The sequence below is a fragment of the Amphiura filiformis genome, chromosome 17, assembly GCF_039555335.1.
Source record: "Amphiura filiformis chromosome 17, Afil_fr2py, whole genome shotgun sequence".
NCBI lineage: Eukaryota > Metazoa > Echinodermata > Ophiuroidea > Amphilepidida > Amphiuridae > Amphiura > Amphiura filiformis.
This window is the reverse complement of record NC_092644.1, coordinates 8,653,608-8,670,418: the sequence shown is the minus strand read 5'-3', so window position 1 is coordinate 8,670,418 and position 16,811 is coordinate 8,653,608. Positions and strand designations below refer to the sequence as shown.

General features: G+C 37.3%; 2 protein-coding genes across 2 annotated transcripts in view; both read left to right on the top strand.

The window, feature by feature from the left end:
* The first annotated feature begins 701 nt into the window (after positions 1-701).
* On the top strand, positions 702-9,809 carry LOC140136901 (neuronal acetylcholine receptor subunit alpha-7-like). The gene is made up of 7 exons (XM_072158524.1): positions 702-911; positions 2,069-2,220; positions 3,575-3,619; positions 3,865-3,974; positions 6,061-6,357; positions 7,023-7,252; positions 8,359-9,809. The coding sequence occupies exons 1-7, from the start codon at positions 863-865 to the stop codon at positions 8,808-8,810; spliced, it is 1,335 nt and encodes a 444-aa protein (XP_072014625.1). The 5' UTR covers positions 702-862; the 3' UTR covers positions 8,811-9,809.
* Positions 9,810-13,454: 3,645 nt separating this feature from the next.
* Positions 13,455-16,811, top strand: part of LOC140138363 (neuronal acetylcholine receptor subunit alpha-7-like) — a 34,570-nt gene continuing 31,213 nt past the window's right edge. The window contains exons 1-2 of the mRNA XM_072160271.1: positions 13,455-13,506; positions 14,656-14,807. Coding sequence (XP_072016372.1) covers positions 13,455-13,506; positions 14,656-14,807 — 204 coding nt within the window. The remainder of the gene's footprint in view (positions 13,507-14,655; positions 14,808-16,811) is intronic.

The window sequence follows — 16,811 nt, the reverse complement described above, 5'->3', positions numbered from 1 at the left end:
ACACGGAACAGCTTCCTGGACCACATTCACAGGCGAATAATTGGCACCCGGCAAATGAAATCTGGGAGAATGCGTACAAGATCCTTACAAAGGTGGTTGTTTCCAAAGAGTAAGTGGAATAGTGTGGAACGGGGCTGCTTCTGCTTTTCACACACTTTCTTCAAGAACATGTCTTGTTCCACGCTATTCCAATTTAATACTCACAGATTGATTTCTTGTGTTGGGTGCCAATTATTGGGCTGTGAATGTGGTCCAGGAAGCGGTTCCATGTCAGTGCATTTTGCTGCTGTGTCAGTTGGACAACTGTTTGGTTACTGACCAGTGTTTAGAGTAGAGTATTGAAATAATCCAGTGTGCAATTTTGGATCATTTTTATGGACAGGATTTTAGGATATGACCTTGTGAAAAATTATAAGTTTCTTTTTGAGCCCAGTTCACTAGTGAAGGTCACGCTTACTTGTAAGTTGGCTTACAAGTACGTCCCGTGTGGACACACACTGGCTTGTAGCATAATTTAATTGTTGGTTCGCTTGTAAGTTACATTCGAAAGTAGGCTACCGTCTAAACACACCTATTAGTTCATGTGTATTTAGACAGAAAGTGGGATTTAGAATGTGATTTGTTCCTGATCCATGGGAGACATGACAGGTTAGCAGTGCATGGTTAAGCGTGTCAATGCCTTACATTCTCCCAGCTAGCAAACCAGTCAAACAAGCCAATTTTACGTCGTTAGCGAATTGGATGTCATTTCTTAAGGCATTTAAGTGGCTCCCCAATTCCTTTTGTGGTACAGTATTTCTACTAGCCGTCGTGGTCGAGAAATAAAAAATTGGACTTTATACTCCAATTTGAAGTCTACAACATGGTGATTACGTATTGGATCTTGTTGCATCTTCTCACCATGTTCAAGGGTAAGGTTTTATCAAAGATTTTAAAAACTCTTTCCAGTTGTATCGTAGTGTTACATACATATTTTTGTTATCACCGTTGCTTTTCTTATTTTGTTATTATTTGAATACAATTGATGAAAAATGTGACCCGGCAGCACAAATGAGCCGTAAATTCCCTAAATTGTATTCTGAGTTACGGTGTAAAATGTGTACGAAGGTCGTATTCATCGGTAACTTAAGCTGGCCCGACATCTGTCTCATTTTGATAGTCAAAACCAATCAATAATCCTATTGTTGAAGTGGATAATAAGCTTCTACCTTAGATGGCTATAGAACTTTTAATAGCTCTGGTCTTTGTTTGCTTTTGCTAAATCCTGTTCAAGTGGTGGGTTACCAGGCATTGTATTTTGTACAGGTATGCATGACCAACAATTAACAATGAGAGAACTTAATAAACCTCGTTGACTTGGGGATGATTTGAAATGACCGCCAATTATGACTGTTTGAAATTTATTGCCAGCAATGTGGAAAAAGAGACACATGTAAAAACGTAAAAAGCTATAATTCTGTTGAAGGAGCAAAGTAGGAGCTTCTGGATATCGTTTGAAGTCAAATGATATACCATTTTTAAGTTTATGATGTTTATTTTTTAAAAACGAAATAAAACAAAATTGACCGAGGAATTTACGGCTCATTCGCCGTGGACGGTCACAAATAGTAATAACATTATTGGATATTTAGACGAAAATCTCTGAAGACTTATTTGCAAGTTGGAATACAAGCGTGAATAACATTATGGATTACTCCATTTCATTGATTTATTGCAAGGTATTTATTTATTTTATTTAAGACTTATTTGACCATTACATTTGTTTGGTTGCTTTCTTGCTTACTTGCTTGCTTGCTTAAATATTTACTTCAATAGGTCCGAATATAAGCCTTGAAATTTGACATCATTTATCTTCATTACTATCCAACCACATCTTTTTAAGCCATAATGTGCGATCTTATAATATGAAATTGGTTAAATTGTTCCACACCTGATTTTTTGCTACATTTGTAATATTTACATATGTCCCAACTTTTACCTAAAATGGAATCAGGGGGGTGTTTGCCGTACATCAGAGCAATTCCCAATATAATGTCATAAACCACACATTATTTTTATTTTCCTATAGCGATTCAAGCAACCAAGCCCAAGGGTGTTCATTCTGTATTAACGAAGGAGTTACTCTCTGACTATGGTCCAACAACTCCTCGTCCTGTCATGGATGTAAAGAAACGGATCGATGTGGAATTAGACCTGGAGATTGCACGAATCGTAGATTTGGTAATTTAACATAAAACAAATTAAGTTATCTAGTTTCAGTGATAACCCTAACTGAACCAAAGTTCAATTCATAGAGCTTCTGCAAGCGCAGGTATCCCACATGATGCGACTGTGTCATCATGCGAAAATGTCACTTCTTCTTCTTTTCCTTTTCCTTTTCTTTTTTTCTTTTCTTTTCTTTTCTTTTCTTTTCTTTTCTTTTCTTTTCTTTTCTTTTCTTTTCTTTTCTTTTCTTTTCTTTTCTTTTTTTTTTTTTTTTTTCTTTTTTTTTTTTTTTTTTCTTTCTTTCTTTCTTTCTTTCTTTCTTTCTTTCTTTCTTTCTTTCTTTCTTTCTTTCTTTCTTTCTTTCTTTCTTTCTTTCTTTCTTTCTTTCTTTCTTTCTTTCTTTCTTTCTTTCTTTCTTTCTTTCTTTCTTTCTTTCTTTCTTTCTTTCTTTCTTTCTTTCTTTCTTTCTTTCTTTCTTTCTTTCTTTCTTTCTTTCTTTCCTTCCTTCCCCCTCCCCAAAAGACCCTGGTTCGGTTAGGGTTAATAGATTTGAAGTGAACCCGTATTCTCTTGCTCTTATTGTATTAGTACGTTTGTTTTGTCTTGAAGTTGTTCCTGTCTCGTGGCTGTTGATTTTGGATTGGGTAGGATGCGCGGCTGGGATTCCAAATACATACCCCGAAAATACCAGATCTGACGAGAAAGAGAAAAATGTACTAATTTTCGAATTGTTTATGTTCAAAATTACGGTAAATTTGCAATGACTGATCTGCAAGTTTTCTAGATTTTGGAGACAATTAAAAAAAAACCAGCCCATTTCTAAACCAGCTTTCTAAAAATTGTGACACAAATCTGCCGTATATCCTTTAGTTTGCTCGTTAAAAATCAACGAGTCACCTACGCATGCCTGATTTGCATCATATGCCTGAGTGCATCTATACAGCCCTGGGATGTAACATTTAAAGTGAAGTTTGCTGTTCTGAATTAAGCCACAGCAATGGGTCCAATCATTCAGCATTAAATGCATCAACAGAAAGTTGGTCAACTTCTTAGAAATGGCTTCGGGGATGAATTACACGTCAATGACATACATACTTAATGTTCGATCGCAGAAGGAGTTAAAGCTAAAAAGGAAAGTGCGACAATAACATTTAGAACGATTTCAAAAAGGCTTTCGACTTTATTGACCGATAGCAAGATACATGGGCATTTATGGCCGTCCAATAAATTATTTTACCCACACAGTAAATTAAACATGACCATTGCCCAACCCACAACCTTGCATTTATGAGCCGAACACCCTAACAGTAAGGCCACCGTGCTACGTGTTGATGATTCTTAACTTAAGTTTTTCCTTGTCTTTTTACAGAATGAACGGGACCAAACATTACAACAAAGCGCATTTATAGCTATGGTAAGATCATTTTACTAAATTCCCTTTAGACTATTTCACCTTTTTATCATTATGTTTATTAATACTATTACAATGACCCGGTTCAAATCTTTTTTTTTTAAACTCAGTTCAGTTCAGCAATTCAGTTACAATACTTTTCGTTATTAAACTTCACCCTTCAAACTTCACCCTTCAACTAGTTTTTGGCTATCGGAAAGGAATGATGGATTTACAATGAGCACGAATATCTTTTTTTTTTCATTTAGCAATGGCACGATGACTATTTAACTTGGAACACAAGTGTGTATCCAGATGTGGATGTCCTAATCATACCAGCAGTTCAAATATGGCGACCGGATATCCATGTATACGAAAAGTAAGTAAAGGGGTAAGGGTACGGAGTTAAAACCAATGACTTTCACTTTGTTAAATACCAGTGGCTTAGCCAGGATTTTTCCGGGGGTGACTTGGGGTTTGGGGCAAAATTTGACGAAAATGGGCATACAAAATGTCTAATATTCTAAAATAACACGACGGTTAGCATCGAACCAGAGGATGTTTAAAGACATTTCCACAACCCAATGGGGTTTCTGACCTTGTATGTCTGGCTTTTGTACACATGTGGTATAGTTGATCATACCTTGCATTGGGATTATGTGCAAATATCTGGTATTTTCATCCTCTTATTTAACATTCAAAACATCGAGACTTAGGAATAAAATTAATGCAGTGGGACAATATGAATGTTTCCTGTAAGAAAATCAAATATCAGTCATAAGTCTCAACTATTAGCTTGTTGGCTGCAGTTTTAAAATTACCATTTTGTGTGTGTGGCAATGGGGACTTTGCCTTTAAAATTAGGTTATATTGGTCAAATTTCCCAATCATAGTGCATTGTAGGAATGCCTTTAAGCCTCCTCTGGCATCGAACAGAGGAGCAACACGTTCCGGTGGCTGCATGTCTTGTCGTCACCCTGCCTACGTAACTATTAACTCTGATACTCGGCATATTGAAAATATCTATTAAAGCCATATTGTAACATTGGTAGTGTTACGAGTCGTACTGGACTCAAGGCCAAAATCACCTTTTACCCGAACTCACACGAATGCACAACACAAATACACTGTTTGATTAAGCTAACAAAATCTAAGTCTTTAATTGAAAGCACGTTATGGTACAATATATGACAACAAATGCACATACACAATAATCAAATATAATCACTCGAAGTCCAGTGAACACTTGCGTTTATAAATATCCTTGCGAATAAAATCCTCACACAAACATGGCGTTGCTCTCTCCAAACTCTTGTCTCCTTGCGCTGTTCTCCAAACGCTTAAATCCCATTGCGCTGCTTTCTCCAAAAATGGTGCTATTTCCACCTTTCACACAATATCTTCAGGAAGCAGGACTGCGATGCAGTTGTCCCCACTTATTTTGACAGTTGTGTTGCTCCTTTAACCAGACTTCAGCAAATCGGCAGAAGAATATATTTTCCTTTCTTGAAAGAAGTACGTTCTTTGACGTATTCTAGATCTTCTCCGACAACACTGGCAGGCAGTAGTGCATTGACTACGTAAAATATTTCTGGTTAGCAATTTCCTTTCTTTGAAGGAATTGGATTGTAAGCATATTAGCTAGCTAGCCCAGATCAACACTATCAACTGTGAATAATTATGTTTACATATTCTTATATATCAAGCACGGGGAAATCCCAAGTATTAATAGCCAATTGTGATCTTGGGAATTCCCAAGCCTTAATTATAACATTAACCTTTCTCATTACATCACTTCCTTAGAGGAATTCCATGACATCATATTCACTTTACAATCTCAGGGGACTTTCCAATTGTACAACACACTGAAAAGGGGAATTCCCAGCTATCCATTCAATGTGTTTTTGATCAAGTTGATGCAAGAAAGGGGAATCCCTATAATATCTCATCAAATAGATTCTAATTGTAAACAAAGATAAATCATCGAATTAAATTACTCAGGGCACATCACAGTAGTTCTGTCAAAATTCTGATTTTTTATATGTTTGTAATGTACTTATAAACTTGTAACTAACATACCATGCAAAAACCAAGACTGTAGTTTATCAAAAAATCCGAGATTTTGTAAAAAACCGAATTAGTCGTTTAACAATTACGATCGAAAGATTAGTCAAAGGCGTATGCAATACCCATGCAGGAAGGTCATAACGCATCAAAAGGACCGCTCAAAATTGACGCGCATTGGTGACATATGCGACTAGATATTCAATAGCGATTTTCTTTGTTTTACCTAATCTGTTAAATTAAAGAAGGACATGTCTGACAGTAAAGACTAATATTTTGTGGAAAAGAAAATACACATATTTTTAAAGGGGAAATGTACAACGTGGCTTTAATTGACTCACCATTTTGATACAATAATTTTAATTGATATTTATTCATTTATTTATTTATTTTCATTACAGCGTCGACAAAAGTTATGAAAATGTTAAAGATGTAAGCGCCTGGGTTTATCCTGATGGTACGGTTCTTTGGATATTTCCCTCGATATTACATACAGCCTGTCGTATAGATGCCCGGCTCTTTCCCTTTGACACTCAACATTGCACGTTAAGGTTTGGATCTTGGTCATATAATACAGATCAGTTGAATCTTCAACCACGGAATGACACATACAGGATTTTCCAGAAATTTATCGAAAATGGTGTATGGCATTTGGAAGATATTCTTGTCAAGACTATCATCAGTGAGTACCAAGAAGGGTGAGTCAAACTGAAGTCAAATGATATACCATTTTAAAGCTTATGATATATATTTTCTAAACACGAAATAAAACAAAATTAACCGGGCGGCTGATGAGCGAATCTTGGAAATAGCATGCATGTTTTTATCGATTGACTAAATAAAAAAGGATTCAATAAACTGTTGGGATTTTATTTCGAACCTTTCAATGCACTGGCACTGTTCTCCCAATGTGCCCTATGGAGCACATTTTATATTTTCTGTGGAATATCTTCTGTTGGTATATTTCTAGTGAACAAATTTGAACATTTGGCCATGCAGGTTTTCTGTTGGTTTCTCGAAGCATGGCTAGTGATGATCAGGCTTCCTAAGCCATTAGTCTTAAGCCCAATTAGTCCTATATACCAATGCTTACACTTTTAGAATAAAGCAATAAAATGGTTTCACATTGGTAGGGATGGGCCTGCTGGCTTAGGAAACCTGACCACTAGCAAGCTTCGAGAAATCGGACCAGTAAATAAATGTTGGATAATAGGCTACACGTGTCCTGTGTACTTCAGGAGTTCTATGGGGTCGTAAACCATGTATAATTAAAATGGGTACAACGCCAAGATAATAATTATCAAATAACCACGATAACATGAAAATTAGGAGGTAAGAACATTAATATATTTTTTGCTTACAGGATGTATTCCGAGGTTGTGTATACAATAAGCCTTCGGCGACGACCTTTATTCCATGTGCTTAGTTTTATTGTTCCGTGCGGTTTGCTCTCTTTGCTTAATCTGTTGGTGTTTATTCTTCCAACTGAATCTGGTGAGAAGGTATCACTTGGCATCACCAACCTGCTTGCTTTGGTTGTATTCCAGCAGTTGATAGCAGACTCACTTCCACCTTCGTCTATGCCGATATTAGGTAAGCATTATTGGTTAGTTCGATTCCCTGGTCCGATCGTTGGTAGTCAACGAGCAACGACCGTTTCCCAAACCTGCCCATTTACACTTCCTCATGTGGCTGGGCACGATTATCTTCATTTCCAAATCAAAGTATAATTTTCGTCCCTCTTTCTATGTTTCAACGTTGCTTCTTCTATTCTTTTCACATTTCCACGCGCTTTCCCTTCTCATTATCCCTTTTTGTGGCTGCTCTTCTCCATGATTTCCCTAACTGGCACCTTCCTCAGCATTACTTAATCTCCCAGCTGGTTCCTCCAAATTGACCCCCTTTTTCATGTTTTTAGGATTTAGTACATCACAACATTTGCTCAAAGATTTCCTCAAAGTGTTTAGGTTTCTCAACATTACTTCTTTGTCTCTGTCAACATGATCCTTTCTACAAAGCATTACTTCCCAACATTTTGCTCAAAGATTTCATGAAACTGGTCTTGACGTTTTCTCAGCATTACCTCGCCATTATCTCACATTTTCTCACTGACTTACCAACATTGTCCTCTTTTTGAACATTTACCTTTTTTAGCATAAATAGCGCCCTCAATTTTCACACAAATATGCAGTTTATTGTCCTTTGACTTGTTTCTCAGAATTAGTCACAACATTAGGCGAAAGATTTCCTCAAAATGGTCCTTACGTTTTCGCAACATTACCTCGATAATACCTGACAGCTCCTAACAACATTGCCCTTTGATTTCCTACTGACCCCTTTCACAAAACTTTAAGCGGACGCGATTTTTTTGGTCGATTTCTTATCAAAACTCCCACTCCTTGTCGGAAATATTGAACGGTCCTATGCTTTACGACTATTGTGATTGAGATTCCATGTTTATTATTGTTTAATTAATATTTTATTAATGTTTTGTTTCTACAGGGCGTGCTACAGTTTCATTTTCATTAACTTTTCATTTTGATATATTTTGGTGGTTTTTTTTATTTGTTTTGGTGTTTTGATGGAAAACAATCAACTTTGGACTTTGAAGTAACCTATGTATAAAGTACCGTGCTTTTATATATTAAAACAAATCCATATTAATACGTTTTCTCTTCAATAATTTGCACACATCACAGGTTATTATTTCACTCCGATGATTCTGATTGGATGTTTATCCATCGTGTCTGGTGTACTTGTAGCAGCACTCTACCATCGAGACCAAACAAAACCAGTTCCAAAGTGGCTCTGTAAATTAACCTGTGTTCAGCCATTGACCATCGCCATAAACCATGAACCAGAACCTTACGTCAACGAAGAGTTGACAACATTTACTGATTCAACATCAAGAGGCGAAAAGAAACATGCTGATTTTTGGAATGATATCAAGATGACAAATGGGCATGGAATTGCAAATGTAGAAGAAAGAGATGTGTTACGCTATGGTGAAGATCATCTGCGCAGTCGCAGGGATTATAGATCTGATTGGCGAAAAGTTGCCTCTGTTATTGAAAGGCTTATCTTAATACTCGGTATTGTGTTGACAATCATTGCCATTATTGTAACAGCAGTGCTTTTTGCTACAACGTAAGATGTCAAGGGGCAAGGGGGGGGCATTCTCCCCAATATTTTTCTTGCCCCCCCCCCCCAGTTTTTGAGGCAAAACCCTCCAAACTACGTGTAATTTTTTTGCGGCAATTTTCCACAAACTTTGTCGATTTTGCCCCCTCCTGAAAATCCCCATGCCCCCAGAAAAAAATTCCTGGCGCCGCCATTGCCGTCAAGCACATTCTCTGACCTCATTTAAATCACAACTCAAAAGTCACCTGTTTATTTCAATTGTTATGTAATTTGTGTAGTGTATTTATCTTTGTAGATTTTAGATCTAAGGACTTAGTGTAAGTTTGTTGTACATTTGTCTTGTTTGTAAAGGGCATAGAGTCATGTTTTTTTATGCACTTAAAAGGGCTTCCATATTATTATTATAATATGATAGTGATGTGCTAATATGACAATGTATGAGGAATTCTAACAAATCCTTTAAAAATTCCCTTTTTGCATTTTTGCAAGGACTATGGGTGTGTTAGACACAAAGCAACCATACGAATAGTATTTAGCATTTTAGCCAATGTTAGCGGTCTCTGTCCATGAACTTAGCTCCAACTATAGTTTGATAAGCTCGTAATAGGCGGGAAATGTCAGGCTTTTAACACTACGCTAAAAAGTAGACCCACGTTAATAGTGCTATTAGTTGACCTGTATGGTCTTTATATTGTGTGTTAAAGAAAGTAGACAAACCGTATAGGACTTGAATTGATAATACGCGATGCTTCTGGCGAGATGTCACAAGAAATTTCTCAAAATAAATTATTTTGATATTAATCCGCGATGTTATAAGGCCCGCCGATTACGAGCTGATCAAAGTGTCTAGTATACTGCATGATTAATGGGATCACTAGCGAGCCTTCTATATTGTTCTGTACCCGTGTCTGAATTCATCATTTGTTCGAAATTGTCAATTTTGTTGTTTTATATTAAAAAGTGATGAAAAAGAATAAAATGAGAATAAAAACACATCGTGCGGACCAGATTTCTAAGTAATGAGGCTAGCTGGATATAAAATCAAACGAGTAACCTCAGAAAGTTGTGTTGTCAATTGTCATACTTACTGCATATTTATGAAGAATTCGCTATTGGAGGAGGTAGCGCATTTTATTCCTCCACTAACCATATCTTCATTAAATAATGATCAAACTATTATAAAGTTCCCGCTGAATCTTCCTATTTTATTTCGATATACGTGTCAATGAGCCTTCAAAGTAAGTCTGGCCTCATAGCACAACAACATACTGAAATTTTTTGTCAGTTTTACTAATAACAGTTAGTCTTGAATCAAACATGGAACTCGAGGGTTGAAAACCAAAAAGCCTTTCCTTTGTGAGTTAAGGATTTCTGGTTCTGAACCTACGAAATCTGCACGAACGTATTGCCCTGTGACGTCATTTGCCGAGGTAGAGTTCTGATGGTTCTGTCCCAGGCGTGTGAGAGGTTGTTTTTGAGTCCTCCACTACGGTTGATTCTGCAGGCCCCGAACTGGAGCGTTGATGTTGCTGTAGCCGTTTCTTGAGTGGTTGGGATGTTTCTCCAATGTAAGTGTCAGAACAGTTGAAACTCTCCGCGCACTGAATACCATATACAAGTCCACTCTGCCTGCCTTTGGGTTGCTTGTCCTTGGGGTGGACTAAGGCTTGGCGTATGGTATTGACTGGTTTAAAGTGAGTTGTGATATTATACTCTCTGAATATGCGCTTAAGTTTCTCCGATAAATCACCGTGGTAAGGTATCGTAGCACTTGCAGTTCTACCAAAATTACTGTTGGAATGTTTGGTGGGCTCTTTACCGTCCTTTCCACCTGAGTTCAGGGCTTTATCAAGGGCCCAGTTCTTGAAACCATTATGGTGGACGGCTTTACGCAGGTGATCTTGTTCCGCTTTCTTTTCAGATTCCTTGGTGACAATGGTCTCCGCTCTATGGAAAAGAGTCTGTACCACACCGAACACCGAAAATACTGGTCAGTATGAGTCTGTTTTCGATACACAGACACTGACAAGGAAAGGTCTTCCTCTACATGAACAAGACAATCAAGAAAAGCAAGCTTATTGTCTGATTAGCCTTCCTGGGTGAACTTGATGTTGGGGTCAATTTGGTTTAGTTCACAGGCTTTAATTAACACCCAGGTATCATCCACATAACGATACCACTTGGGTGGACCGTTCAAAGTTCTCCATATAAAGGTTGAAAATGATCGGAGAAATTGGTGAACCCGTACTGCACCATGCGATTGTTTGTAAAATTGACAGCCATAGCTAAAGTAGGTGTTATCTAAGCATAATTGTACGTTCGTGCAAGCTCGTATCTTGTCTCAACACTTCACGTATCGCTTTAACCGCATCAATCGGGGGGGGGGGGATACTGGTGAAAAGTGCCGTAACATCAAATGATGTGCATGATCAGGTTCCAGAGTTAAGTCACGAATCTTATCAGCGAAGTCTTTGGAGTTCAGGATATGGTACTCTGATTGACCGACTAATGGCCCTAGAATCGTGGCTAAAAACTTTGCAATGTCATAAGTAACAGCAATCGATGCTGCTCACGTAAAGGGACATTAGCTTTGTGCACCTTCGGAAGGCCATAGAAAGTTGGGATATATTCCGCTGTGTGGTTTAATTGAAGTTTAAGCTTCACATCAATTGCACCGTCCTCGTGTAATTCTTTAAGTTTCGCAGTAACTTTGTTCTTACAAGGGCCAGTAGGGTCTCTCTTTAAAGGAGTATAGGTCTTAGTATCCTCCAAGAGTGTCAATACTTTCTGATCATAGTCTTTTGAATTCAGTACCACTGTACATCTACCCTTGTCCGCTGGGAGGATAGTAGTTGAATCGTCTTTCTCATGACTATCTATAGGGCTAAATACTTGCTCTTAGTGAGGTTAGATTTCGGCGGTTTTGCACTTAAAATGCTCGCACTTTGTCTTAAATTGGAAATGTTTTATTAGTAATTAGTAAGTTTTTCTCGTGGAGCGCACAAGAAGGATGGGGGCAAGCACAACAGAAAAGCTTCAGCATCTGGGTTAGGTTTCCATGATATGTTCTTGTTTACCTGAATGTTCAGTCTAGATGCAAATAGGCCCATCTCTGGCTCACCCAGCACACTTTGCTGAAAACACCCTTGTCCAGTATTCATCCTGTTTGATCTTAGAATTTAATATGGCAACTTTGATATGCAAATATAAATTATCTTCCCCAGGTAAATAGGAGACAGCTACCCATATGTCAAGCCCAATGCACCAGTGCCACAATTCTCTCGCCTCTTCCTTAAAGGGAGTCTCCGGCATTCATAACATTGTGCCTTATATGTTAGAAAAATAATTATCAAGCACGAATATTAATTATTCATGTTAACCATAAAAACAGTCCGTTCTCAACACGCGATATTCAAAATTCCCGCGCTGAAATTTTCTAAGTGCAATGACGTAATGATTATTCGTGCTCAATTGTCGTCAATCTTCATTGTATTACTGGGATGATTGGACTGGACAATTTCGGCGCCCGGGAATTTTGAATATCGCGTGTTGAGAAACGGATGTTTTATTCGTTTTTATGGTCACGAAACCACATGATTCATGCTTGATAATTATTTTAATATTGTGTTATATATTATGTTATGATTGCCGGAGACTTCCTTTAATGCTCTGCATTCCTAGCTTTTGAGATTTCAGATTTTGAGATATTTTCTTAAAAATATCAAAAGCTATCTCAAATACCACTGAACCAATTACTAGGCTTGTTGGTACTAATTTTGATGCATTCTTCTTGCTGATTCCAAACAGTGGCGTAGACTTCTTTCTGACCTTGGACATGTTGGAGGGTGGAATTGGAAAACAATTTGGAAGTATAGCGAATCCACCACAATGTCAAAAGAATAAGTTTGTGGTAGAAATTCAACATTGGAGGCAGGTGGTGGCGGATGCGATTTCGTCATATTTGACGTTGCCATTGGATTAACACATAATCATGTAATCTTCACAAACAATTCTAAATTTGTTATGTGGTGTCAAAACAAAATTACCTTACTCTACAACCGTTGGGGTACGACAATCAATATACCACGCTGTAAGTATGTTGTTTTTTAATTTATAACTGCTAACCGTGTATTTTAAATGGGGCTGTCAGCCTTGTGTTTTCGCCAGCCTCGTACGTCACGTGTCGCGTGTCATATCACTGTCCTATGCCGCCTGATTGGGGGATGATTGTATGGACCATCCCCCTATCAAAATATTGGTGGGGATATATCCCCATCCCCCGGGGATCTACGCCTATGAGAGTGATTTTGTAAAGATACACGGGCGTATGATACTTACGTTTCGAAATCGAAATCTCTCTAATGTTTCAGTGATCAGATGATCCGCACGCGGTGTTTCTAGTCTCATTTTGATACCACACGTATATCCGAATAAAACGGTGGTTGAGCGTGCCAACATTCGTCAAGGTGGTAAAAAAGTCAATCAAACTTTACGTCGATCTGGAACTGGATGCCAAGTTTTTAAGACAAGTGTCTTGACGAATCCTCTCGTGGATGGTACAGTATTTACTCTCTCCCTCGTGACGCGTGGTCGAGAAAAAAGAAATATAAATTCGTAAGGTTGATCAAAGCAAGTTTTTTCTGGAGTCTACAAAATGGTGATTACGTATTGGATCTTGTTGTGCCTTCTCAGTACCATGTTCAAGGGTAAGTTTTTTAAAACCCTTTCAAGGTGTATCATAGCAATACCTGTGTATTGATGTTGTTATCGAGATTTTGTATCATGATCTTTTTATATTGTCATTATCTAAACGCAAACGATGAAAAATAGTAAAAACTACCGGGTGGGTGGCCAAAAACTTGACTTATTTGCAAGTTGGTATACAAGCGCAATATAAAGTGCCCTGATATGGTTTGAAGCAAATTACAATCAAAAAGATATGTGAAATGTAAATAAAAGTTCAAACTATATCATTCATATAAAATACACTTTTAGTATCATTATACAGTTTAGAAATGAATTTATTTATTGGAATGTATTTTGCTTTTCATTCATTCATGATTTATTTGTTTATTACATTTATTTGCTTGCTTAATTACTTCAATGTTATAATGATATCGGCCCGGATATAGGCCCTGATATCTGACTTGTCATTAGATTAATCTTCTTTTGACTTAAAGGTTACCAGTGATCACAATGACAGTGTTAAAGGTGACTAAAATTTGACATTTTGTCCCTGGTATTATCATTTTGAAGGGTACAGGGTGTATCAAAATGATTGGTACCGTCAGTTTTCAGTGATTATGGACAAGACTGCTACAATGCAACATAGGATGCACCTAATTTGTAGACAAATAATGTGAACGATTATAAACTATAAATTGAGGCAATTTTACTGTGATCCAAAGCTGCATTTGGAAGCAGCAGGCTTGTCAATAAACATGAAAACAGACGGGTACCAATCATTTTGATACAGCCTGTATAATGTTAGTGTACTATTTCTCTTTACGAATATGAACTGCTCGGTTCCAGAAGCAATAGCTGCCATGTGTAGCTGCCATGTAGATTAGTACAATATACTGTTTGTAAATTGCCAAATACTCATAGGGCAGCTATTGCACTTACCCACTTCTGGCACTGAGCAGTCGATATCCATTATCTGATTTTCCGATTTTTCGATATAGTGCATGATAGAGCCTTTAATTGACCTTTTCGGTAAATCCCATAAGCCTTTGCGAGTACACCTGAGAACTCGTCATTTGACGTCACCCCGATATGCGCACATCGTTTATCTGCATCATAGCGTTTTAAAACAAATTACTTTGGTTTTTTAATTTTCATTTGTTTCTCTGTAGCAAATCAAGCAACCAAGCCTAAGGGTGATCATTTTATATTAACGAAGGAGTTACTGTCTGACTATGGTCCAACAACGGCCCGTCCTGTCATGGATGTAAAGAAACGAATCAATGTGGAAATAGATCTGGAGATTGCACGAATCGTAGATTTGGTAATTAAACATAAGCTAACATATAGCAAATTCAGGCGCGTATAAAGAACTCCAGAAACCGAGCGCGCGATTTTTCTTGGTATTTTTGGTATCTTGGGGAGCCAATAAAGGATCATGAAATGTATAAATATATGGCAGCCATCACTTCTCGGTTACGAGACGCATGGGAGTACGGGGGGAACACATTATATCCCAATTTTTGGGGGAAAATTATGCCTCTGGCATTTTACTTAGACCTATGAATGACAGTACCATACTGTGTATTTTGCCTATTATCTGGATGCACTTTAATTTCTGCTCTCATTATCTGTTTTCCTTTTAAGATATTTCCGATTCTTGGTCTTATATATCCCTGGTCTGAATTACTATCTGTTTCTCTGCGTGATTCTCGGAATTATCACTATCGGTTTCCTCTTTGTGTGAGGGTTAAGGGGGTACTACACCCCTCGTTAAATTTGTGTCTATTTCTGCATTTTGCTCAAAAACTAACAACACACTGGTAACAAAATTTATGTATATCATAGGGCAGGAATCCAATTACTACACTGGAATTTCAGTGACCCAAGACAAGCGGTTCGTTCTTTATGATAAGAAATAAGGTACCGCTAAGATGTACCTCATTTCCTATCATATATACTGAACCGCTTGTCTTGAGTCACTGAAATTTCAGTGTAGTAATTGGATTCCTTGCCCCAATAATAAACATAAATTTTGTTACCAGTGTGTTATTTTTTTTGAGAAAAATTCAAAAATAGTCACAAATTTACCACAGGGGTGTAGTACCCCCTTAATACGAGTAGTTCATAGTTGCGAACAAATGGTTGACCCGTTTGTTGTACTGTTTTGATGCTACACTTTGACTAAACCCGGGTACATATGATATAGTGCCTATATGACAATATAAATCCAATAAAACAGCCATAGGTGTCAATTGTCTTTTGAAAAGGGCTCGTAATTGGTAAAAGTAATTTCTTGGCTATTTATATTGCACTAATACATAATTGTTCCGAAAATACAAACGCATATTTTCGGGACAACTATATGTGTTAGTGCACTAACACATAGTTGTCCCAAAAATACATGGTGTAATTTGTATAAAGAGCAAAGAAATTGTCTTCTAACAATTACGAGCCCTTTACCAAAAGACTAATTTCAACATATGGCCATTTAATGGTACTTGTATCATATAAGCACTACAAGTACCCAGGTTTATCAAAGTACGTAGCATCAAGACAAGAGAGTGCAACAAACGGTTCAACCATTTGTTTACAACTACATTAATGGATCTGGAATGAGTGTTTTGACAGTATTTTTGTGGGAAATGAGAGCACATCAGACATATCGAATTGCATTCTGAATACGAAGAATGTCTTTCTGATATCAAATAATTTTCGTTTTTTGAAATTCACGATATAATACAAATTTTATGACAAATTATTAAAATTTGATAATTTTCACATTTTTGATATACAACAGTCCTCGAAGTAAATTTTATAAATCTAATGATATATTCTTAAAGTGTATGTAGCTGGGAGGACAAGCCGGCGATCAATTGAAAATTTTGACCTTTCTTATCGAAGATATGGATTTTTTCCCCAAAATGACCTACTTATTTTTTGGTGTTTTGGGAAAAAATCCATATCTTCAATACGAAAGGTCAAAATTTTCATTTGATCGTCGGCTTTTCATCCCACCTACATACACTTTAAGTATAAATCATCAGATTTATGAAGTTAACTTCGAGTACTGTTAAATATCAAAAATATCAATTTTTAATCATTTGCCTTAAAATGTGTATTCAGAATGCAATACTGCCCAAACAGTCATATCCATCCCTTAACCGTAGCGAAATTTAGAGTGTGCCTGGGAAACAACTGTCATTCGATTACCTATGAATGTACTTTTCATCGTTCATGTGTGTACCATTTGACATCCACCTCTGCTGTATGCACATTACTACCCTGGGGTTCGAACCTACAACCTTGCGGTTGTGAGTCGAACGCC